We start from the raw sequence: 25,675 nt of genomic DNA, 5'->3' as shown, positions 1-25,675 counted from the left end.
TTCTTTTACAGACCAATGGCACGTTTAGTAACAACACATCACATACAAAACAACTTATTTTGTGCGTACCAACAACTGAATAATCTACAATTTAACATATATATTTGCTTTGCTGTAAAGGATCAGAAATATAGGAGCATTGCAAACATATTCCTTCTGCTTTTCGCATGTTGCCATGCTATACCAGAAAACTTTATTTTCATTGTATTTTAATGAGGTTTTATGCGACGTGAACAACACAAAGTAGTGCATCATTGTGAAGTAGAAGGACAATAACACATGGTTTTCAAAATGTCTACAAATAACAATCTAAAAATTGTGGCATGCATTTATATTCAGCCAGAGTAAATTCTTTGAAGTCAGTCTGTTGGGGTTTCTCTCTGTCAGCTCTCCACACCTAGGGATTTATATTTTTTCCCCATTTCCTTTATTTATTTTATTCATTTATTTATTGCAAAATAGCTCAAGCTCAGTCAGATTGGATGCATGTATTTACAGCAATTAGTACATAAAAGTGCAAAGATCAAAATAATTTATTTGTAGACTTTATTTGTAGAATTTGTTTGTTCTAAGAAAACGATTGCTTCAAAATTACAAGTAAATGCTAAAACTTTTATGCTGTACGGATTCATTTCTACAGTGTTTTAGTGTCAATTTTCAGAAAATGATTAGCCTTATTTCGGTCAAGTCCACTGGTGTCACAAAGGCTGACAAACGGCAGCGCCCTGACAGGGAGGCGGAAGAATAAAATAACCGAGGTGGGGCTTTGTACCTTGCAGTTTGAAGTGGGCTCAAGCCTGCAAAGCCTGCTGCCAAATCCTTCAGCAGCAAGACAGAGCTTCAAATGTCCGTCATGGGAGGTGAAGGTGCTCTGTAAAACCACCTCATCTCCCTGAGAGAGGAGAATAAAGATCAGAAACAGACACACAGACGACAACTGCAAACAACAAGCTCTTATGTACAATAAAATCACATTCTGAGCTGATTCAGCCTGCAAAGAGCATGGATGTGCATGAGGCAGTACATTTGTATGTCAGAATAATCCATTTATAATTCATTTGAAACTGACACGGCATGTACAGTAGGTCTCGGCCACTTTCCTTTTATCTTGTTTCCATTTAAAGGCCACATGCACCACGTCAACCCAATTAGACGCCGCTGTCTATTTAAAGAAGTGTAGGAAAGGGACCACAGACGACCAGGAATACCAACACCTCTCTGTACTCCCGATCCAGATTACCATATCGGGAAGGCACTGCTCTACCTGACCCCTGATTCAACCGTCGTTCCTCCCCTCATATCAACTGGAGCCTGTAATCAGTCGAACACACTGGCCAAAGCTGAGGGGCACTCTGGTGGCTTTAGGACTCAGTTGTACATCCAACAAGTAAAAACTCCCCTCGCAGCAGGGCTTGAAGCGAACGTAAACAGTTTTCAAAACTGGAAATGTCAAAGTTTTTGTCACAAAGCATAAATTACACTTTAGTTCAGCTATTGTCTCTCAGGAAATGTTCAAATAAGGAACTTGTAACTTAACCAACCTTACTCTGGTAAAAATGTCAAAACAGATGACATTGGATCAAAAAATGCACTTTTACTGTGGTGAAAAAGCCAAATTACTTTTTCACTACTAGATTTTAGCCAATTAACATGTTTCATACACTGTGGTGTTAGAGCAGATTTCTATATCTACCAAATAAATTGTCAAGAATAGGGGCATAATGAATAACAGAGAGAGTATGGCTTGGTTTAACACAGTTACTCCAATTAATCTGCTTTTTTTCCCCCTCAAATCCACAATCACAAGCCATTATCAGAAGGGAAAGATTACAAAGTGTGAGAGGACAACCATTGTGAGGACGCTAATGATAACATTTCTGTACACTGATTTAAAAAGCAATTGAGGAGGTTCAAGGCATGTTATACGTATATTACTTATACGTATATATATAACGTTTTTTTTTTTTACATGTATTCATTTATACATGCAAATGAAGAAAGAAATTGCAATTTTCAAAAGAAACATTTTCAAATAATAGCCTTGGAAATTAATAAAAAAAAATTCATCTTGACCCTACTTTTATATGTTACACTGTTACTCTAATAGAGCAAGAAACATACATATTAACTTATTTTAAAGAAAACGTAACATCCTAGCTTTAAACCGTACGATTATTTAATACTAGCAGTCAGTCAGTATTAACTAAGTTTGACAGGGTTTGTGCCTCACCGTTCGTAGAAACTGGACTTCATCTTCGCCCTCTCCTGTGGCGGTCATTATTTAACTAAAACAGGGAACATCTGACAGGACTCAGTGGTAACATCCACACTGAGGAGACACAGCAGCTTTTGAGCAGAGGAAAAAAAAAAAAAAAAAAAGAGGAGCAGGGCCCTTGGTTAGTGGGCGGCGTCTGTCAACTGATAATCACGCCATTTTTACAAGAGCTGCTGCTTCTTCACAAATCTGAAAAACCAAGCAACTTTGGTGAATCCTTTTGTGCCGGATTAGAGGGCCAGCGGCAGTGAATATCCCATTGCCTCCATTGTTATTTTGATTTCCATGCAAATTGTGCTTAAACTCGATGATGGGCAAGGACAACGGCAACCATTTGGCTATAAAAAAAACCCTGCTAAACAACATATCAAACATCCTCAGAGGGCACTGTTACATATATTTTATCTTTGGTTGTAACAGACAAAAAGACATGTTCCCTAATCACAAATGATGCATATAATCCAGACTAACTTTGTTGAACTTTGCTGTCCACACGTGTTGTTCTTTTGACAAACGCCACCTAAAGACAAAATGTTTTTGAAGTCTGATCCCATGCATGAAAACAAAAATGCTTCAAGTCAGCAAACGGCCTTCAGAAAATGAGTAAAAGAAGCCTGCGCAGTTTAACCAGCCTCTGAACTCTCCAGGCAAGACGTTTGATGGTCCCACGGCATTTCTAGCGAGCGAGCCCAAAGACCACAAAGTATGTAGGAGGGTTCATTGTTCAACAAGGGGCCTAATTGCTTTTGCTACATAGAGGGTGTCTCTGGAAAGAGGCTTTTCCTTGAACAAATGAAAAGCATCGTTTGAAAACTGCTTTTCACTTTTACCCAGGTTGAAGATTTGCTCGGGTTTCTGAAACATGTAATGGCAAACAAAACAAAGTAAACTTTAAGAGAGAATACTTTATCGCAGCATGGCAGTTTGCTCATGCTGACTAAAACCGGCTCTTTTGAAGTAGAATGAGAGACAGATGCAACGGCAACAAAGCGATTATAAAGGAATAGCTGCTCTGCAGACGTTCTCACATTTGCTGTGTTGTTGGAACTTAAATCTTCATAAATTATTTTAGTTTGTAACCGAGTTTCACTACTGAATCAATCAGATTCGGTCACAATGGTTCAGTTATAAACACCAAAGTAAAATCTGTTATATTCCCTGTTCTCCCTCCTGCTTCCACGCTTTCTTTGTCTCATTATGTGCGTCGATGATCCAATATCTGACGACGGCACAAATGTTTTTATTTTTGTTTAATTACTCCTCCTGGAGAGGGTTTGATGAAAAGACGAATTCCACGTTCAGGGTTACACGGGAAACCAAATTACTAAGTCTTTATTTATTGCAATAACTCCAACTGCGCTCAATGTTTCCGACGACGACACAAACAGTTCTTTCAAGAAAACACGTTTGAAATTAAGTGGAATTAATTTCCCAGGTGAGTTATGGATCTGAAGTATTTTTAAGAACCGAGCCTTGATACAATTTTGTCCTCATGCATTCTCTGAAGCTTCAGTCACGTCACGATTTTCACAGAAAAGGATGTTGTTCATCTGAAAACTGACTTAGGGGAAATGTTATGCTTAATAATTTACCTAATTTTGTGCATTCAATAAAATATTTCATAGATGTATCACCTACCTCCAATATATGACCCTTTTAGAGAAAATCCAATAAATATCTATAGTTTAAAAGGCTTTTTTTCCGAATCTTTTGAGATAATATCTAGTCTGGTTGTTGCTCTGACATTCAATTTAGCCAAACCTTTATTTAAACACAATACAACTCCAGGGTTATTTGCCAACAAAGTTTTTTTGCCAAAAAGTTTCACATTCAGTGACCTGTGTAATGACTTTCTGAGATACAAGTAGAAATATCAGTGCAAGAGAAGAGGGATTATAATGATCAATTTCTTTCTAGTCACACCATGAATAACAAAGTTCATAATCCCTCTAGTTTGCTTTCTGGGCAAGTTAAAGGGAAACAAAGCTCTTCAGGCCCTGAAAATCCAACACAATCACCTGATTTCCTGAGTATTTCTTTCAAGCTATTTCCATCTATTCAAGCCTGACTCTATAGCTTCATAAATGACATTGCAATTTCCTAAATATACGTTTAATCAGGTGCATCAAACCTTTCAATCACTTGTATCAAACTTGGATGATTCATATCAATCCACGTAAATGACAACCTTCAAACATTTTCATTTAAATTCAGCACAGGGGCTTTCATTCATTGAGAAACTTGCAATAATTACGACTCAAAGGAAAGATTAATTTGGAAACAATGCTTTATTGAAGTTATTCATTGCTATGATGTACAATCTGAAAAACGGTTTATGGTGACAGGGCCAAATGATTATCATTTCATGTACATCTGCAGTTTTCAACACATAACTAAAATTTTATACAAGTTTGATAGAGATTACTTAGGGAACAACACCAAAATGTCAACAAACCCAAATAGAAGACATTGACAATTCAGCAATTGGAAATAGAGTTTCTCATCCAGTGATATTGGGCCATACCTTTAGTCAAACAAGTAAAATTGGCATTTCATGGGCACTGCTTTTAAATTTACGCAAAACAAAAACATTTATAATGTTGCAAAGGGAAGTACTCTTATTCTGCAAGTGCATTCAAATATGAAAACTACAAAAAAAAAAAAAAAACATGCAAGAGGAGAGATGTTTCCTTGTCCGACAAAGTTAAGCTTTTCATAAATGTGTTTAGAAAACAAATGTAAAAATTCCCTTTTGTATGTTTTTCTGCAAATTTTGGAACAGCTTTCTTGCTTTTGCTTTGCTTCCAAGCAGTTTTGCATTTCTGTGGAAGAATGAGTGTTTTGCTGCCAAGTAACGTTTTACCTTACAATACTCGCAATATGAATACTGCATATTTAATCTTCTGTGTCTTCTGGCGTTAAAGCACCGAACCATTGTAAATATTTACTTGTGCATTCATGTGGTCTCCCATTTTCCCCTCTGTTTGGCGATGCATATTTCTGTCCTTTTGGGAACCCACTGTTTATTGATGGAGATCAGTAGGATTGAAATTGCTTTTTCCAAACTATAATTCATTCTAGACAATTTAAAATGGCATATTAGAAAGGGGTATTTTCAAAGCAAAGCCACTGTGAGAAAACATGGAAGCAATACATAACATTGCAAACAAAAAGGGGCTAAATGATGCCACTGTTTTCCTGCTAAATGCCATGAACCTGGATTTGTGACATTTGCTATGACTTATAATTTAGATGTATTCTCTAACGAATCCTCAAAAGTCCATTTTAACATTTTCCAGACACAAGTCCTCAAGTTTATCTGTCAATTTTGGGGCTACCTTTGATGTCCATTAACAAGCATTTAATTGCCTATTACAGACAGTGCACAGGAAACTGTCAGGTTTTCTTTTTAATTAATGTTCCTGATCTCAAACTTCAGGTCTTCCTCAATGCATCCTGGTGTTTATTTCATTAAACTATTTAAATTCAAAGTAAACTACATAAATGTTTGTTGTAGGGCTGGGCTAAGTTGTGAATAATGGGCTTGAATTCAGTATTTGCTAGTATCGTGCACCTATGTAGCATGTTTTTAAACATAGCAAGCATCAGAACGTGATTTACAATGTGAGCTAAATCTATGTCTCTATCCACACCTTATATTTGTTAAATATGAAAGGCATTCTGAGGGATGTAAGGAATTTCTAAGAGTACAACTAAATGTCAGAAGAGTGCTGAATCCTTTCTCCTCAATTATTTGCATTTGTCTTAGGCCCTGTTTACACGACAACGATCGATTGAAAACTGGATTTATTTTCCCCACCCGTTAACACACTGACATGACAACGCTTTAATTAAAATCTCTGTTTGCACGGCAACAGTAGAGATGTGATAAAGGCAAAATTCCCTCACCACTGTTGGGGAAAAAAATACCCTCTGCAAAATAAGAACTACCAAAATGGATGAGAAAACTCAAACAGTTTTATTTTAATTGCGAACAGTCACAGAAGTCTGCATCTGTTATTTCTGTCAAGGCTCAAGCCTACAAATATGAGATGTATACCATAGAAGTGTGTTTTTTTTTCCTGTTACACAAAGACTTTTGTTAATCTTCAGATAAGGATTGGGCATAAGTACCCTAACTGGAGTATTGTGTTTTTACAAAGCAGGTTAAACTGAGGTAAAGCTTTACTCCGCCAAACTTGCTCCATTACTTCCGCTGCTTTGTGGGACCTGGTCTCCCTGGCTCTGTCGGGCCCCCACTGGGGGGGTTGGTGTAGTGCCCCTGGGCCTTGGGTCTCTGGGCCCGTTCCTGGATCTGTTGTGGTGTAGGTGGGTGCCGGCAGAGCCCGCAGGCTCATAGCTGCAGCTACCAGGGGCTTTGGCTGTTGGGGGGTTTCCTGTGGCTCTCCTCTGCTCTTCCCTGGGACGGGGGAGGCAGCTATCCCTGTGCTGGTCATTCTTGGACTCCTGTACTCTGGGGGCTCTTTCGGGCATCTGGGGCTCTGGTCTCCCCAGTGTCTGCCTCGGCACTCTGGGGTCGAGTCTTTGGCCCCTCACAACCAATGTTGAGCCTTTTCTTTTGCATACACCTTACATATACAAGTGCATTCTCAAAAACACCTACGGGTGTTTGGATCCAGGTGCTTACAGAGTCACCTCTATACAGATAAACCCTATAGTTAGCTTTGCTGTTACTTTATGCATCCAGTATTAAAAATTACTGCATATTTTTTCAGCGATGTTATCACAGGTGTTAGTTGTTTGTACCTGTGATACTTTTTTGGTTTTGCTGTTCTTTTTATACGTCTCTCTGCAGGTGTAGAAGCAGACTGAGGATGTCATCTTGTTCCCTCTTTTTCCTCTGCTCTATTTTTGTCACCTTTTCTCCCTTTTAACCTTTCGTTCTCTTTAACCTCTCCATTTCTTTGTCCATTGTACTGTAACGTCTGGGTTTAGCACCCCTGAAGGCCACTGGCAGAACTGCACGGTTGCAAAATTAAACAGTCTTCCTCCGTGTTTTGGAATCTGATAGCAGACCGCTTTGGACCAACAGAAGAAGTCGTCACGTTACTTGTAACTCTAGATTAAATCCTACATCAGAGATGTCTGATCAGGTAAGTGCCAAATCTGTTTTGTAGAATGGGTCATGAGACCCATTCAAAGACGGAACAGACCCTCTCAAGTTACGTAGGTGAGTTTTTGAGAAAGGCAGCCCGCAGGGAGCATCGATACATGCCAACTGAATAGTGACCTGAAAATGTATTTAATATATCTGGAATTAATCTAATACTTGGGTTAAAAAATTGCACGGTGCTGCTTAAAGGAGCTATAAGATATTTAATGTAAAATCAACATAAATCATTCTCATTTGTCACCCAGGATGGAAGTAACATCCCCTGTAAACTCCTCTCCATCAACAATGTCTGTGGCACGTTTTTCTCCTTTCAAACCTAGAGGTACGGTCCTGAATTACTTTGGTTCAGTGTGTAACCCGTGTCTAATTCCTAGTTCCTGAGCCAATATGACAGTTCCCAGGGTTCCCAATACAGAACGCAGCAATACGCCATTGTTGATATTTTCTTCTTCTGTGATTTTTAAAGTTGTAGGCAGCTGTTACGTTGTCCAGATGTGGAGCAAATTCAACTGATTTCTGCCATACCGTGCATGAGCCAGAGATTCCTCGTAAGCAACTTATTTGTCCTGTTTACGCGACAGCAGAGACCGGGACATTTTCTAATCATTACTCTGAAATATGTTTTTAAATTGCGTCGTCACATACAGTACAAACGCAACCTACTTTTCCATTTTCATCAGAGAATTGTGTGTAAACAGGGCCTTGATCATGCTGAGGTTTTTAGTGCACTGACACCTTAAAGAAAACTTTTATGTCACCCAACTTGTCTGATCCACTATGCAGAATGTATGTTAAGTTAATTAAAAGATACAGGGTGGGAAGAGTGAAAGTGAGTGAAAATAGCTCAATGAATGAAACGTATACTTTATAAGTTAAAGGTCACTTTCTCCGTAGAGGGCGGTGGAGAAGGCAGTGTAGTCTAGCGCTCCTGGTGGAGCTCCAGGCCCTTTGTAAGGTGGCATCCTCATGATGCAATACTCCGCCTGTTCAGGAGGAAGCTCTCTCCTGAGCTCGTCCACAAGGATGTAGGGCTGTGTGGGCAGATAGCAAAGTTTGGTTTAGAAAAGAAGCTGTTGGCCACATTTTTCGATGATCCTGGTGAAGATGTGTTAAAATCTTTAAAATAAGTTTTCTCTTTTTTCTAGTGGTAAATTCTCATACTGGATTTTTTTTTTTTTTATCCAAGCTGTAATTTGGGTGTATTTATTCAGTGGAGGGGGGGGGTTGTTTAATTATGCTAAGGACTAATATTTTTCTTTCAACAAAATCACCAGGGTGATTAATGGCCCTGGGATTTAATGGCAGAAAGATAGTCAGAGACAGAGCATCAATATCAAAAATGCACAAATAAACCTGTTGTCTCTGTATACACATTTACTCTAAACTATGGGATCAACAGGCAGCGACCTAAATTAAAGGCTGTGGATAAACTTCAGTAAGGCACTGTATGTTGATTCCCACCTTTTCCCCCGTGTGGATTTCACAAACACAATAATAGAATGGTAAGCGAGGCAAAAGCATGGCAATACTGACTGGAACAGAAAAGCTTAAAACATCTGCCCCAGTCCCAGGGAGCCACAGTGGCTGAAACCCACACACCTTATCGGCTGCCAAGATCCGGAAGGATGCCACCACCTGCTCGGCGGTGTCCGTATCAGCCGTCTCTCTGGTCATGAAGTCAATGAAAGACTGGAAGGAGACAATCCCGGTTGCATTTGGATCCACCAGCATCATTATGCGAGCGAACTCGACCTCTCCCTAAAGCAGACATGATTTCAGAGTTTAACACAGGAGCATTCATGTAAACGAGAACAGAAACGGCTGATAAGAAAAGAAGCGCCGTACCAAGTCATAGCCCATTGAGATTAGGCAAGCTCTGAAGTCATCCGTTTCCATTGCTCCGTTCTTCTTCTATACCCAGACCGGTTGAATGCAGGGGGAACAGAGAAGTCATTTGATAATACAGCCCAACACACTTACCAGCAAACATTTTACCCATAAAAAAAAGCAGTCACATTGCGCACTTGATCTGTTTGCCTAAGAGTTAATGCAATTGATCTGCAGGCATCGAATATGTATTTTTCATATTACATATTTCATACATGGCAAACGTATTGTGCTGATTTAAGTGTGCCAAGATTATAATATCCGTAAAAATGTGCCTGACTTCAGATTCAGAGTGCAGCTTTTTGAATGCATCCTCCAGCCTGTGAAAGCAGCACAGTGAAGCAGAGTCTGCGTGCAAAAATCTTGCAGCATCAACTGTTGTAATGTCAGGGAATTTGACTTCATTGTACTGACCCAATAGCCGCTAGTGTTTTAAAATCAGCTGAAACAGTATGTGCGGCTCACGTGAAAAAAAAAAGGATTTGTTGGATGTGGCAGAACATTGCTCTAAGCGCTGCTTAAGATTTTGAGAGACAACACAGGAGCAAAGTCTTGAGCGGCGCTGCCCGCAGGCGCATGGGATTCCTCTGGACGCTGGAGTAAGCCGCTACCTGCTCGTGTGTTGTTCTCCCTGCTTTTCATCAACAACTCAGACAGACAGAAAATGACCCCTGGAGAGTAAACGGTTTAAGGCTGTACCCTGTCAAAGTGATTGAAAGAAGATCTGAACTCATTCATCTGCTGCTGGCTGATGCCCTTGGCATCCCGAGTCAGGATCTGGGTCTCAATCTCATTAATGGTTCGGGCGATGGTGGTGAGGAGCAGCTCCCATCCCACACGGATGTGCTGTAGATGTGGTGGCAGAGCAGACGTGTTAACAGGAGGCGGGTTTGTCTGGAATAGCTTCATGATGGTGTCTGCAGCATCTTGGGAAAGTGTTCATGCCCTTGAAGCCTTTTCATGTTACAACCGCAAACAAATGATTTCATTGCTATTTTACGTGACTGACCTGAGCCAAAGAAGTGCTTTCCTAGCTTTTCAAAATATATTACTGAGAAACATCAGAAAAAATAGGAGATCCATTTTTTTTCTGTTGGCTCTAACAACCCTTCATCGTTTATATCTGCTTCCTGCAAGGGTGAGGGGGGAGCGGGTACCTATCTCCAGCGATCATAGGGCGACAGGTGGAGTACAGTCCTGCACAGGCTTTCAATCCTTCACATGGCCACGCAGAGACAAACAGGATACACGAACCAGCACGTACACGCTCATGCCTCAGAGCAGTTTAGAGAAACCAATTAGCCACACACTCCTGTTTATGGAACATGGAAGGAAGCCAGACTGGAAAGGCTCGTTAAGAACCTGCAAACGTACGGGGAGGACACGTAAGCTCGGTGCAAAAGCACTGCAGGCCAGGATTCAAACCCAACATCTTCTTCGTGGTACCTCTCAATAAATTTATAAAAAAAATGTGTTCAGATTTATCGTTTGAACACCTCATGGAGCACTGCTATATCCAAGGCATGGCTGTTCACCTAAACTGACAGGCTGGGCGGGCAGAGCATTAATCAGGGAAGCCGCCAAGAGGCCCTTGGTGACTCTGAAGGAGCAACAGAGATCCACACGAGAGAGTCTGTTGATAGGGCAACGATGGGTTTTTATACTCAGCATGTCTGACCTTTACAGAGAAGTAGCAAGCAGAAAATCAGCATTGAAGGAAATCCAATTTGCCACAAGCCATCTATGGGAGATGGAAAACATGTGGCAGATGTTCATCTGGTCAAAAGAGACCAAAAATTGAGCATCACACAAAAGCCACAACCAGCAGCCGCACCGTTTTTGTGTGCTAAGACGGGCACACATTTCAGTGTCTAGATGTGCGAAGAGACCTACCCCAAAAGACTTGCTGCAAGTCAGTTGCTGCAGTACTAAGTGCTGAATACAAATGCATGCCGCACTTTTCAGATTTGTATTTCTACATATTTACACGTTTGTTCAGCATTTTCCTTTCACTTCGCAATGACAACAATGCTTGCTTTGACAAACCCCCAAATAAACCCAATATAATAAAGTGAAGTTTGCGGTTGCAGTGTGACAAAATATGAAAAGCTTCAAGAGGTAATGGCACTTTAGCAAGAGACTGTGAAAGATATGTAAATATGCAAACAAGTGCATTTTAATACATATGATTAATGCATTCTATTGATGTGTTGATGTTTAGGTTTAATTGCCCTGTTCTGTACCTCCATGGTGTAATGGGTGTGTTTGTTGTCAAAAATGAGCGACTCTTGAATTAGCTGGTGGTCTCCTTCCAGCTTGTCGATGTTGGGCTTGTATACAATGATCACATGCTCCATTTGCTTCAGCTGGGTCATCTGGTCCTCCAGCGTGCCTCCAATCTCCAGGGAGCAACGCCCGATTTCCTGTCCAGAAGAAATGCAGGGTTCAACAGGGTCAACTTCGTTAAAGGATCGGATAGTTTGATGCTAGGTAGCGCATGGAGGATTTTACCTGCGACTAACAGAAAATTATGTCAGAGTATGCAGATGTTTTTTTTTTAATGTAGCTTAAATTATTCAATCATCAACTAAAACCTAAAGGACCCCGACATCTTTTCTTTTTTATAGCATTATTTAAAATATTTAATTTTAAAGCTCTGGTAACCTCCATCCTGGCCTGAATCCAGGGTCCAATCAGATTGGCCTGGGCAGCAAACTGACGTCTCAGCCTCTCATGGGCATGCTGGCGGGCCATCTCTTCCTGGAGGGATCCATCTCTATGAGGAACCAGCTTCTTTACCTGTGAAACATAACGAAACTGTATGCTAACGGTAAAAGTAATAAATCAATCTATCTATCTATATCTCTATATATATATATATTATGCTCCTAACTAAATAGATGTCATCAGGTGGCATTTAAATGCTAATGCCTGTGCGCCACTCTTCATAATTAATCCTCTCAAACAGAAACATAACTACCAGCTGAATGCCTGCATCCAAAGATAATTGCATGCATGTGAAGACTTTAAAACTGCTGTCACCTTCTCCCACTTGTTGAGAAGCTCCTCCGTCGTAATGGTGCTGTAAGGGTTGATAATGTTTGCCTTAATCCCGTAGCTCTGGGAAATTTTTTGCACCTCATTGTGGATTCCTAAAATGGCCTGTCTCTCTGCGTCTGCCTCAGGCATGGTGGCTTTGAACTGCTCGTGAGCAGCAATTAGGCTCTGGAAAAGACACGCTGATGTTAGTCCCGCTTGGACTTTATCTGTGAGGATGACATGAAGCGGGGTTCTCGCTGAGGGCCGGGAGTGCTGTGGTCTTACCTGGACCTCCTCGATGGTGTGCACTATGAACATGTCCTGCAGATCCTCCATGGCTCCTTCCATCCAGTTGTTGAAAGGAGCCGACCTTTTGGCAAACTCCAGGAACAACTGGTCAATAGTTTCCAGCAGCTTCTCTGTGCGCTGAGAGGATTACAAGAATCTTTATTCATCCACCTTTAATCTGATATCCCTAAATAAAAACGGTGTGGAACTGATAACTGGGAGAAGTCTCCTATTGAGAAACCAAAGTGTGTAATTTAAACTGAGTAAAAATACAAATGATGTGTGAAGGCTATCATTGGATTGTCAAAGGTAAAACAAGCCATTATTAGGGAATATGCAAAACTATGTATGTTGGAAAACTACACATCACCCTGAATGCATCTCAGCTGTCAAATATGTGGGGAATCAGCATCATGCCGTGGGGATGCATTTTTTAAACAAAGAAGTTGCTTGGAAATAATGGGAAGAGATATGGAGTTAAATACAGGCCCACCACATAAGAAAAAGAAAGTTAGAGGCTGTTAACTAGATTCTAGGGCAGAGGTTCCCTTACCACCAGGACAACAACCCCAATCATCCTCCAGGAGCTACACTGATTTAGATCAAAGCGTAATCACATGGAGAATGGAGCAGCCAAAGAGAATCTGATGTTCTCCATCCAATCTGACTGAGCTTCACCTTTTTTGCACAAGAATTGGCAAAGTCATCAGCTTCTTTCAGAGTAGAAACATACAAAAGACCAACAGCTGTAATTGCAGCAAAAGGGGGCTACAAAGCATTGACCCAGGAGGGCTGCATCCAGGCATGGCACACTGATCATATTTAAAAGGAATTGGAAAGATCCATGCAGAATCTACCTTAAACTTCAGTTATGCTTTCCTTTGTGTTGTTTTAGCACATCACAGCCAAATAAAATACAAAGTTTTGTAGTGTGTCACAATGCAAGTTCAAATGGGGATGGGATTGTTTTTGCAAGGCACCATGTCAAATCCAAACATTCTCCGAGTGGTTTTGCTAAGAGCCAGGAGGGGGGGCTTACGCAGTCTTGGCCATGTTAATCCCCTCTACCCACTAAACTTCAGCTTGGACGTTAGTGACGAAGCCGCTTCCCCACAGGCATGACTATGATGTGGAGCTGGGAGCCTGGACGCCCCCTGTCACCGTCATTCAGACCTAATCCTTGGCACTTCTCCCAGGCCTTAACACATTTGTAGGTCTGGAATGACCAGTGTGGATCAGAGGGAGTGGCATTTAGGTTTTGAGTTGAAATACATTTGGTCTACTTCATGGCTTTAAAAAGTGGATAAAGGTCTTTATGCTCTTCAGGTCACTAGACTCCCAAATTGGCCTACCCTGCTGTCAAGCCACAAATCTGTTTCTTAGACAACATTACCCTCTGGTGGAGATACAGTAGAAGTGTACATCTAAGGAATTGTGATCTTTTGCTTTCATGTAAAATAAAAATGTAGTGGCCATCTCACCTCTAGTGCCTCCCTCCTCTTCTGAGTCAAAGTTCCCAATTTATCCCACAAATCACAGATGCTCTGGCAACGTTGGTTTACAGAGGCAATGTCATGGTAATCCAGCTCACTGGAACAGGGAAATAGATTTCTAGGTCAAAAGGAGTCACAACACCTTTCATAAAGTACTCAATACAAGTTTGACTTTAATTCCAGGAAGGTTTTAAAAGTTACTGCAGTAAACTTTTAAGTCCATTTCTGACCACTGCATACAACTTAACTGTGGTTTTTCCATGTACCAAACAATGTTGAGACCATATATTAAAATAAAAACACTCCACACAAGTAGTTTGATTTCTCTTTTTATTCACTTTTTTTTTTAAACAACTTAATGGCAACAGCAGGGCAAACTGCAGGAACGGTAGCCGCCTTCACCCTCCATCACCTGACATCTCAGGACTTGACAGCTTCGCTAAGAGTCTACAACTGTTTTATGGAAACCTTGGTTTTATGGGGGATTCCAGGACCTTGGGGAGGGAGAAATCGCTCGTAGCCAACTTGAGATGCGCGGTCTCCACCAGCCTCATAGTCAGTCTGCATGTGCGACACGGTACCATGGGGCAGCTGCCCAGTCATGAACAAGTAAAACAGGTTTGGAGGGACCCGCTTCAGGTATGGCAGTGGTGCCGGCAGCCTAGCGCCCATTGGTAGTCCTCCATAAGGGTACTTTGGAAAAAAGCCGTAATCTTCAGTTTCGTGTGCGGAGCTGCCGTGCTCGTAAAGGGCGGCAGATTTGCTCAACTCTCCCCCACGGTAAGGGAATGCTGGATAAGCAAAGGGTAGAGGCTCGACTTCTCCCTTTGAGATGCCTTGCTCCAGGCTTCCTATTGAGGGGTAAGGTTGCTCTGGCTCAGCAGGTGGAAGTCTGGGATCAGACTTGAGCGGATTTAGAGCTTCTGAGTGAATTCCCCAAGAAGCGCCAGGACTTTGTGGACTCGGGTGAAGCAGAGTCCTTTTTGGAGGCTGAACCACCCAGGTGACATCAGCAGCCCCCCTCTTTGGTGGGTGACCTAGCGGTTCCCTTTTTGGTGCATTTACCCATGGACCAGAGTCTTGCTTCTTCGGGGGAGATGGAACCTTTTTCGTCACCTGGGCCAACCATTTGTCTGCAGACGCTTCTGGAGCGGGAGGAGGAGGGGGAAACTTTTTAGGACGGCCAACTTTCCAGGGGACAGAAGGCATTTCTGGACTGGAAGGAAAAGGGAGTTTCATTGCAGGGTCAACCAACCAGGATGAAGCTGGACCGTTTGGAATTGAAGGTGGTGGTAGAAGATTTTCCAGAGCATCAACTGTGGGTAAGGATGCTGGAGAGTCAGTGCTTTCAGGAGGTAGAAGAGATTCCAGAAAGTCAGCCACTGGCAAGCCTGCTGGAACATCAGGGTTTTCAAGAGGAAGAGCTTCCAGAAAGTCAACCATTGGCAAGCCTGCATGAACATCAGGGTTTTCAGGAAGAAGAGATTCCAGAAAGTCAACCGTTGGCAAGCCTGCATGAACATCAGGGTTTTCAGGAAGAAGAGATTCAACAGGACCTCCAGAGCTCTGAGGGGGTGAAGGTTCTTTCAGAGAATCAACAGCCCAGGAGACCACGGGACTTTCAGGAGCAGGAAGCTCTCTTTGAGTTTCAACCGGCCACAAGACAGCAGGCCCTTCTGGATTCTGAGCCAGAGCAGGACGCAGTTTTGGAGGGTTGGCCACCTGAGAGACTGCAGGCCGAAACTGCTTGGAAGGCCACACATCTAAACCTTTGGGTCTAGCAATCACCCATACGACACTAGAGTTAGCCACTTTAGACATCGGAAAGGAGCTTTTCGCCTTAGCATTTCGAGGTCCAGGATTCACCCTCGTATCCTCACTGTCAGACTGTCGCCAGCCTGTGGAGAGAGGACAAGTTATTAAAAAAAATATAAAAATTATTTAAACAAAAACAATGCATTGAAAAAATCATTTTAAACCCACCAATTTGAGCAGGAAGAGCGTGGACACTCCAGCTAAATAGAGCAACCAGGAACAACTGGCTAAAACAAGTAAAACACAAAGTCAAACTCTTAAAACATTAGAAAAAAAAAAACAGGCCTGAGAAAGATTTGCCAGCAAAAACACCCACATACCTTCCAAAACTCCAGGAAGCCATTTTGCTTGTCAGTTGGACCTTCTCCTGCTTTTGTCTGAGCGCCACTTAAATAATCACCAGCAACGCTCAGTAGCCAACCTCAGACTGAGAGCTTAACTACTCTCAGGTGTCTGCCACTCGCTGCTGATTTCAATCAGCGCAGGCTGGGAGGAAAGCCTCTCCCACCTACGGCTCTGATCAAATTCACTGACAAAATATCATTTATAAGGACATCTTTAATAACAGTGGTTTACTTTAAAGATTAAAATCTGGTAAAAGATTGAAAAAATGATGGCTGTTCACGTTGACATCATGCTGACAGCCTACATCAAACTGATTTTACAGTTTGATGTAGGCTTTGCATTTTAGTATAAACCTGTTTTTAGCTCTTTTTTTATGCTTTTACCTTACAAGCCCTCCAAACTCATCAAGTCTTCTGTTAATATGTAAAGGAAAGTAAAAACTTAAACTCAAAGCACAACTCCCACTTTGAGAGCAGCCTACCTGAGGAGCTTCGAGTGTTGACGTTTTTTAAAAGCAAATATAAAAATGATTTTCTTCTATGATTAGTTTTAACGCTTACTTTTATTTAAACTTAACTAATGTGTCATATTTTATTTCATTTCATTTATCTGTTTATTAAATGTGCTGTAGTGTTTTATAGCATTTTAAACATGTTATCTATTGAGCCTTTTTGGCCCCAGTCTAAAAGCCACAGTATAAAAAATTGTATTGCATGTTTTATATCCCACTTTTTCATCTAATGGTTCGTTTTAAAATAATTCTAAAAGAAAAAATATTATCATATTTTTAATAATAATCCAGGTGTTATAAAATTTAGGAATTTTAATCATTTTAATAATGTCTTGTTTATATCTATCATAGGTTTATGACTGCACTTCTTCAGCTCAAGATCTGTAAAAAAAAAATCTAGCTGTCTAATAATAATAATTATTACTGTTATTTTTACATCCTTATTTGGGCTTTTTTATGGTTATTTGGATGTTTGTTTCTTGTTTTTAACATCTGAAACGCACGTTGTGTTCAGTTGAATTGTAGGAATACCGCTCTATAAATAAATCCTGACTGATTGATGCTGCTGATAAGGAATGATTTAAATCACAGTTTCATTTCTCAGTGATCGACTGGCGAACTGCAGGGTGTACCCCACCTCTCGCCCAGGGACTGCTGGAGATAGGCACCAGCAACCCTGCGCAGATAAATGGGTATAGACGACGGTCAGACGGATTTTAAATTCTAAGCTGATTTTGTTCAGATTGCTTTTCGGTTCCCTGTGGCATTTTATCGTCATGCAGTGCACAAAACCTGAAAACAGCTTAAGTTTTTACATAATATGACCCCACAAACATTTTAAATGTAAATAAAGGGAAGCACCGTGTAATTATTGCTTTCCCTATAAGATAAATAAAGAGCATAGAATTCAAGATACAATTACATTTTATTTCCAAAGCAGAAACCAGAAGTGCATCATTTGACTTTGCTATTTTTTTTTTCTGATTCTGAGTGACTCGGCGGTGTGTGAAGTGCGTACTTCAGTTCCTGTGCAATGGCAGCAATCTGCTCCACTCTGTCCTGGTGGGCGGCCAGATCACTCTCGAAAGCCTCGTGTTTTCGAAGCAACGCTCTGACCTCTGTCAAGGTGGCCGTCTCGTAGTCCTTCTGGGTGAGGATCAGCTCTTTACCTAAGGAAACCAGTAAAGGAATGTGTTTGATATAAACAAGGACTATCGTCAGAAATTCTAGATAAAGAAGCGTGATCTGCTGCGGCTGCCATGGGCAGACTAAAATCTTTAATTAAATCCCAGTAGCAACGATAAAAAAAATAAATAAATAAACCACGAGGAGCAGATTTAAGAATAAAGACGGTGGTAAATAAACAAGATCGATACACATCCAGATAAAGCGAGATGTGGGCATAAACGTTTAGAGCTACAATAATATGTACCCACTACCTTTGGACTACGTTCAGTCAGCCGTAGTATTTGATGAAAAGAAAAAGGAAAAAAATTTGAGATGTGAACATTCCCTTAAAATTATAAATAAATTATACTCTTGAATTTGTTTTTTCTTTCAGATCAAGTTGAGGAAGAAAAAGAAGATATGATCTTAAACATGCTCACAAACTTTTTCCAGGAGTTGCATAGATATTGCAAAAAAAAAAAAAAAAAACGTAATATCTTGAACGTGAACCCTGTTTAAAAGCAAAGTAGAAGTAACTAGAACCAACCACTGGCCCAGTTCTCATGGTTGGTGGCTTTCTGGCGAAACTTTTCAGCCAGGTGGTCCAGCCTCTCAAGTCTCCGGATTTCTGTCAGGAGCCACTCCTCGAAGCCCTTCTCTGCCTGCTCCAGGCCCTGCCAGGCACTGGCTATATCCTGAGAACACAGTAAAAACGTATAAGTGTTTTCTTTGTTTGATAATTGTAAAAGAAAACAGTTTCAATCGTTTTAGGTAAAAGGTACATGTATCACCTCTAAAATATGAAAAAAAGTACCAAAACACATGTCCTAAAGCAGCAGCAGCAGCAATTCAAAGCATTTATTTTGTCATAATGAGGAGACAAAGAGTTTGTAACTCACAGAAACCATCTTCCCCTCAGAGGGCATAAAAGCGGGACGATTGCTGATGCGGAGCTTGGTCTGAAGGGTGTTGAAGTTGATCTCCAGCTGGCACTTCTCCTGAACCTTCGGGGGTTTGTGCTGGCGCCTGTAGTCCCTGAAGTCCTCCAGCTTGCGTTGCATCTCCGCCATGGTTTTTTCCGGGGTCCGGTTCTCAAGCCAGGGAGTGGTACGGCGGATCCACTCCAGCAGCTGGGAGACGCAGTGGCAGAACGGAATAAGCTTGGAGGCAGGGAAAGCTCCTTCTCAAATAAAACTAGGATGTACAATTCACTTCTGCTATAGAGGGGACTTCAGTAGGATCAAACATGGTGCAGAAAATGTTTTTTGTGATTCCTAACCTTAAACCTCAGTCTTTAGTTTTACTTGAGCTACATATATAATAGATCGACTACTCAAAGCTTTCTGTAAAAAGACTATTGTTTTATTTCTACAGAAACTTCACCTCACTGGCCAGTCTTTCATACTCCTCCATCATTTTCTCATTCTCTTGGTTAACACCGAGCACCTTGCAGATCCTGTTGGCCGCCGTCTCTGCCTGGGTGAGCAAGGAGTGACAAATGCGTTATTTTACTCCACGGTGTAAAGCAGCAGGACGGGCACCCCATTGATCATCACGGACACATGAAAAACCCATTTCCCGTGCAGCTCTTTTGCTGATGGGCAAGCCACATCCGAATTCAACTGACAGCTTACGTCTGCGCCCGACTGTGTCCTCGGGAAGCCTTTGTCAGGACAACATAAAAAGACAGCGTGGTAACGGGACAGGTCCAACCCCCCACTCCACCGATACCTGCTCAGCTCCAGCGAAAGCGTGGTAAAAGCAGGACACGTAGGTCATGATGGCTCTCTCGTCGGGCTTGGGGGTGTTGATGATATCTGAGGCATAAAAGTGGTGTGGGAAGAGAGGAAGCAAGTAGAAAATGCAATAATGACAGAACACGAAGACATAAATAACAATTGTGTGTATGTGTGAATGGTGTGGACACATGTGGCGTGAGCTCTATGCTCACAGTTCCTGCACGTGTTTACATGGTAATTCAAGAAGGAAGGAAGGAAGGAAGGAAGGAAGGAAGGAAGGAAGGAAGGAAGGAAGGAAGGAAGGAAGGAAGGAAGGAAGGAAGGAAGGAAGGAAGGAAGGAAGGAAGGAAGGAAGGAAGGAAGGAAGGAATCTTGCAAACCACCACTACAGCGTTATGCTAATGAAATTGGATTGTATATAACTTATTTTGACTGATATAAAAAAATAAGAGCTACCTATTTTCAGGAGCAGTGAGGATCTTTTTTAAAATAAACGTTTATTTCCTGTCACAGTTTAACAACCCATTGCTATGTTTATGCTTTTCGCACCACATGAGTTTAACCAGCTGACCAGCCGCTGGCTATCCTTCATTCTGCCTCTGCTTTCCTCCCAGGCCACACTGTTTGTAGTGTTGGGTCTCAGCATTTCAGGCTTGCTTTTTCTGATATTCCTTTTGTCCTTCCTCAACAACCAAGTTGATTATCAATCTCTACCAACCTTAATTCTGTCCCCTACCTTGCCCTCGCCGTTCAGGTAAAGTGAAGGATTGTTTTCTGTTCTACTCCTCTGTGGGTGGGTTTTTATGGATCACTGAATGTTTCCTCACCGTGGACATCCACCTGTTTCTACACTTCCAATCCAGATGTTGTCATCTCTCTCCAATCCCAGCACAGTTACCTTGTCACCCAGACAGTTACCCTTGTCCGTGCTATCCCTGTCATACTTCATAAATCCCCTCCGCCCCACAGTTTCTTTGTCATCTTTTAAGGGAAGCGATTGCCAAGAATCTGGTTGCAGAACAGAAGTCGGCCTCTCACTCCAACCCTCCTGAAAACCCTTTGCACCAAACACCGTAACCCTTTCTCTCGGCCTGCTGTCGGTTTTCAGACTAACTTGTTTGATTACATTTTCTGCTGAGATGTGCGGCAGTGACGCTCATTCAGGCTGCTACTTTAAAACACAGAGACTTGTTTCAAGGGTTAATCCATCACAGGAAACTTCCTGTTTTATCCTTTTAGGCGTTCTACAGCTGCCTTTAATGGAATGCCTTGGATTTGGAAATACTGACGGCCTGGTAGAAATACACTTTTTAACATGCTGTAAATTTCTAATAAATGCAAGATATTAACAGCTCTACGTATTCCAGGAGAACGGGTGAGCGTACATATCCACAGGACCGTCTATAGTAAAGACAAGCAAGGTCCCGAAGGACATTTTGAGGCTGAGGTTTGGCTCTAAGGGAGTGATTCTAAAACGTTTAATACAAGTCCCCCCTCAGTAAGAAGCATCCTTTAAAACATTGGTTCTATTGGTCTGAATTAAGCTGCACCTGCAAGGTCAAAGTGACTCACAAATGGCTGGTTTGTTGTGTGTACTGTGGAACAGCGGTCTGAAAGAGGTGACTGTAATTTACCTGTTTGCACCAGCAAGATATTCTAATTATGTATTTATTTTATATTTACACCTCTAGTCTGTACTTCTCTGAGAGGTTTCTGATGAAGCAAAGATCGGTGTTGGAATAAGTCATCGTCTGGCTGTTGGAGCTTGTTATCTCTACGTCGCAGTTAATTCATCAAGATATAGTATACAAAAACTAAATATCCCACTTTCCTCTGAATAACACTAAAGGCAATGCAAGTACGCAGGCAGTGCTTGTACCAGCCATGTTTAAAGCTATTCTAACTGTTTTGCAACAATTATTTTGTCTTTTGTTTAAAAACAATAGTAAAACCCTGATTTACGGCGAAAACTCTCTCCCGCTGTGTGATGACGTATCTGGAGCCAATAGAGTATGATTAGTGACCACTGACAGCAGAAAGGCTGTAGAGAAGCTGAACGCGTTTAATTACAGTTCTTTGGGATAAATCTGAATGCACCTAAAATCCGCAGCAGCAGGTCAAAACGTTGGTCACAGAATTGGTCACAAAATCCTGATGGGTCCGTCTCTTGTGAAAATGGATTACAGGATTTTATTTTTGGCACCTCCAGAGAACAATACCTTCTGCGTCCAGCATTTTAGGAATGTCCAGGTGTTTTTCGGCTATGTCAAAAGCCAGGTTCAGGTTCCCCAGAGGATCGTCCTAAAAATAGCAAAGCAAATCCTGCATGGTTACACACCAGTGGAAGACTGATAGACACACAGTGAGCCATGTTGGTTCATCAAATACGTCTCATGCAGCTTTCAAGGCTCTCAGAAGCATGTTATTTAAAAAATAAATAAATAAATAACTTTGAAATGTCATGGTCAGGAAGCGTGAGGTTTAGAAGTTTCTTGGCTCTAATTCTTACAGGTTTTTCCACACTTTTTGCCTTTTTTGGTTTTAGTATGTGATGTCACTAAAGATTATGATGGACTAGAAGTCTTCCAAAGGTTTGGAGAATTAATGGATCAGATCTCCTTTACAGGACTCATAGAAAGGCTGATTCCTGCAACGCTAACTACTCGGTCAAGAAATCAGAGCTGTTTTTGAAGTTTAGCTTTAAACCAGCTGTATGACTTAGGTCCAACATTTTACGTATCCTTCTACAAGCTTCTCACAACAGGAATTTTGACCTACTCCTCGTGGTAGAACTGGTGTAACTGGGTCAGGTTGGTTGGCCACATTGTCGACACACACCTTTTAGCTCAAATTGTCTGAGAGTTTAAGATCACGGCGATTTGTCCCCAATTCTCAGCTTCCTGTCACCTCAGCGGGGATCTTCGTAAGGTCTTTTGCCTTTGTTCTGTGGTCGATATGCACATCTAGCACCAAAACGTGTTTATTTTTCTTGACAGAGAAGATTCGGATTGCCATTTATGCTTGTGCGTAATAGTCTGAACCGCTAAAACGTGGCACCTTCAGGCATCTGGAAATTGTATCCGAGGACGGACCAGACATTTGGAGGGCCGCAATTCCTTTCCTGATATTTTGGCCGATGTCTTCTGAATTTTCCATGATGTCACCCGTGGGAGCAGTGTGTCTGATATGTTGCCTTAAAACACCTCCACGAGTGTGCTTTCGTTTAACGGAAGTATCACCAAATCACCTAACAGAGGTAATAGAAAGTCATGACATCATCATCTAGGCTTGGCATATATAGCCTACTTAATGAATATAGGCTGAATTTGAGAAAAGTAATAGAAATCTATAAAAGAGTATCCTATATTTTGCCATTTAACAGGTGATTTCACCAGAAATCACATGAAATGTTTAGTTTGATTTATTATCAGGCCAGGAGAAAAAAAAGGTTTATTTTTTTGCAATAAATATCTGGTTTACACTGTAAATGTTGTGTAACCACTATTTTGTACCTTGTTTATATCGATTTTATTCCTAAGCGTTGTAGGGCTAAACATTTTTCCAGCTAAGAGAGGCCGTGGGGGAGAGTGGAGCGGGGGTAAAGAGACTGTGCCATCATCCCGCTGCTATCGTCCCTGTGAGAGTGTTTTATAAAGGTAACAGGTGTCCTGAGGTGCATTACATGAGAGGGCCAGCTGTTCACAGATCCGAGTGCAGACCGGATAGATGGATGGAAGGATGAGGGGTAGACTGGTGGGAAGGAGGAGTTGACAGACTTACGAACAGACAAAAGAATATACCCTGAGCTTTTCCCTTTGTCACCGTCTGACCAGGGTTGTGTCGGTAAGCTGAAGCGAGCTTAATGAACATGTTCCCCCAGAGCCAGCCTCAACAGCTGCATGGCTCAATAATGTAAGTGTCTCCTGGCAGAGTGAGCACAACAGACAGGTGGAAATGTGACAGAGTGCAATAAAATGTATGGCAAACAGCAGGGGAGGGGGGCACCTAATTAGGATATGCACTCCGTGTTGCAGAATTACCTAAGATTTGACTAACAATTAAGGTGATGATTTTTTTTTCAGCAAACATCTTCCTGACATTTACAAGAGCTGGCCCCTCTCTAACAGGGGAGCATGGCATGGCGACGTGGCCAATAGCCAAGGTAAATCTGAGTTTGATCTTTGCAAGTACCGAGGCTCATGTTTCTGGGGACGCTTAGGGTGGACTCCGTGTCACGCCACTGAGCTGTGTGCTGAAAAGCGGGCGCCTCTGTTTCCAAAACAAAGGAAAATGCCGTTCTTCGTTTCCAGCCTGGGTGTTTCCCCTGCTTTACATTTACAGCATGAGGACACTCTTTGCCTGGGTGAAGTGAAGGTTGCTATTTGAGGCTGAGCATGCAGTGCTTTCCTGAACACAAGATCTAATTTGTCTCAGGCCTTGGGAAATTTAATCACGGGTACTTGAAGAGGAGGCAACTGGACCTTCATAGTCGTGGAAGTTGGTTTGACCTGTCATTCAAAATGTTTCTTCAGCTGTGAAGGGATATTTTGAAAAATGAATAAAACATCTTAGGAAAAGAGGGGAGGCCAATTTTGTGCGTTCTAATGACATACGTAAAGATAATGATTAAAATACTGAGTTACTTCAAATAAAGTTACATTTAAATTACTCCAATTTAATTAATTTAGCTCTTAATAATGTTTTAAAGAAATATGTTTGAATGTGTTTTACATTGTCTCTTCACAACTACAAACTTCAATTACTTTTATTGAGTTTATGTGACAAACCAACATAAATTAGCACATAATTGTGAAGTAGAAGGAACTTTGTACGTCTACACAGGAAGGATTTTCCCCCCCCACTCTTCATTCAAATATTGGATGAACGAGTGTCTGCGTTTTTTTTTCCAAGTCATGCCACAGATTCTCCGTGGGAATTAAGTCTGGACTTTAATTGGACCATTCCACCGCATGAATGTGCTTTGATCTAAACCATTTCTATTGCAGGCCTGTCTGTATTTTTAGGATCAGTATCCTGCTGAAAGGTTAGCCTCCGCCCCAGTCTCAACTCTTCCGCTGCCACCAATAGGTTTCTTTCCGTATCGCCCTTAATTTAACTCAATTCAGCTTCCCAACAACTCTGACCAGCTTCTCTGTTCCTGCTGAGAAAAAGCATCCCACAGCATTTTAGTGCCACCGCCATGTGGGGATGGTGTGTTCGGAGTAATGAGCAGTCTTTTTTTTTTTTTTTGCTTCATTGTTTTACGGCTTTGCGTGTAGGCTAAAGAGTTTAATTCTGGTTTGATCCAACCAGAGCAGTTTATTTGCTGTATTTGTTTGCTGTATCACCTACATGGGTCGTGGCAAACTAGAAATGAGACTTCCATTGGCTGTACCTCAATCATAGATTTCCTCTTGCCATTTTTCCATAAAGGCCAGATGCTCAGACTCTACCACAAATAGTTCTGTCAGCATATTCTCTCACCTAAAATCGCTGCCGCTCAACCAAAGTCACAATTATCACTATCTTTGCCCGGCGTGTCAGTTTAGGCGGACCAGCGTGTCTTGGTAGGTGTGCAGTTGTGCCATACTCTTTCCATTGTCGAAGGATGGGTTGAACAGTGCTCCGTGAAATGTTATATGCATGGGGATATTTTTTCATAACCTAGCCCTCTTTTGAACCTATTCACAGCTTCCTCCCTGACCTGTCTGCTGTCTTCCTCGGTCTTCATGATGCTGTTTGTTGTCTGGTGTTCACTATCAATCTTCTGAAGCCTTCACAGAACAGCTTTCTTTACAGTTCAATTAAATTAGACATAAAAGACCGAATTAGCTGACTCCTGAAACTGGATCTCATCTATGAGTATCCGAGTAAAGGCAGCTGAATACAGATGTAAGCCTCAGTTTTCCATTTATTTTTAATACTATGAACATTGTAAAAATCGCATATAATTTTGCTTCTACTTCACAATTATGCGCTGCT

At 41.5% G+C, this 25,675-nt stretch overlaps 3 protein-coding genes across 3 annotated transcripts in view; all 3 read right to left on the bottom strand.

The window, feature by feature from the left end:
• The window catches only part of ryr2b (ryanodine receptor 2b (cardiac)), a 102,842-nt gene extending 100,564 nt beyond the window's left edge, over nt 1–2,278 (bottom strand). Inside the window, exons 1-2 of the mRNA XM_036126063.1 lie at nt 2,231–2,278; nt 773–892 (exon numbers count right to left, since the gene is read on the bottom strand). Coding sequence (XP_035981956.1) covers nt 773–892; nt 2,231–2,278 — 168 coding nt within the window. The remainder of the gene's footprint in view (nt 1–772; nt 893–2,230) is intronic.
• A 5,845-nt stretch (nt 2,279–8,123) lies between these two features.
• actn2b (actinin, alpha 2b) overlaps nt 8,124–25,675 on the bottom strand; it is a 29,798-nt gene continuing 12,246 nt past the window's right edge. The window contains exons 7-21 of the mRNA XM_036126106.1: nt 21,913–21,994; nt 19,686–19,771; nt 19,338–19,430; nt 18,854–19,084; nt 18,502–18,649; nt 17,806–17,956; nt 14,105–14,213; nt 12,621–12,761; nt 12,339–12,521; nt 11,961–12,095; nt 11,540–11,719; nt 9,996–10,142; nt 9,255–9,320; nt 9,009–9,167; nt 8,124–8,440 (exon numbers count right to left, since the gene is read on the bottom strand). Coding sequence (XP_035981999.1) covers nt 8,282–8,440; nt 9,009–9,167; nt 9,255–9,320; nt 9,996–10,142; nt 11,540–11,719; nt 11,961–12,095; nt 12,339–12,521; nt 12,621–12,761; nt 14,105–14,213; nt 17,806–17,956; nt 18,502–18,649; nt 18,854–19,084; nt 19,338–19,430; nt 19,686–19,771; nt 21,913–21,994 — 2,070 coding nt within the window. The 3' untranslated portion in view covers nt 8,124–8,281. The remainder of the gene's footprint in view (nt 8,441–9,008; nt 9,168–9,254; nt 9,321–9,995; nt 10,143–11,539; nt 11,720–11,960; nt 12,096–12,338; nt 12,522–12,620; nt 12,762–14,104; nt 14,214–17,805; nt 17,957–18,501; nt 18,650–18,853; nt 19,085–19,337; nt 19,431–19,685; nt 19,772–21,912; nt 21,995–25,675) is intronic.
• On the bottom strand, nt 14,433–16,369 carry LOC105927302 (vegetative cell wall protein gp1). Its single transcript, XM_012863978.3, has 3 exons — nt 16,252–16,369; nt 16,100–16,158; nt 14,433–16,014 (listed from the first exon to the last, which is right to left on the bottom strand). The coding sequence occupies exons 1-3, from the start codon at nt 16,272–16,274 to the stop codon at nt 14,564–14,566; spliced, it is 1,533 nt and encodes a 510-aa protein (XP_012719432.2). The 5' UTR covers nt 16,275–16,369; the 3' UTR covers nt 14,433–14,563.

This window comes from Fundulus heteroclitus, chromosome 22 (assembly GCF_011125445.2).
Source record: "Fundulus heteroclitus isolate FHET01 chromosome 22, MU-UCD_Fhet_4.1, whole genome shotgun sequence".
Classification (NCBI taxonomy): Eukaryota; Metazoa; Chordata; class Actinopteri; order Cyprinodontiformes; family Fundulidae; genus Fundulus; species Fundulus heteroclitus.
Note: the sequence above shows the minus strand (reverse complement) of the source record. Positions and strands in the feature narration are given on the sequence as shown.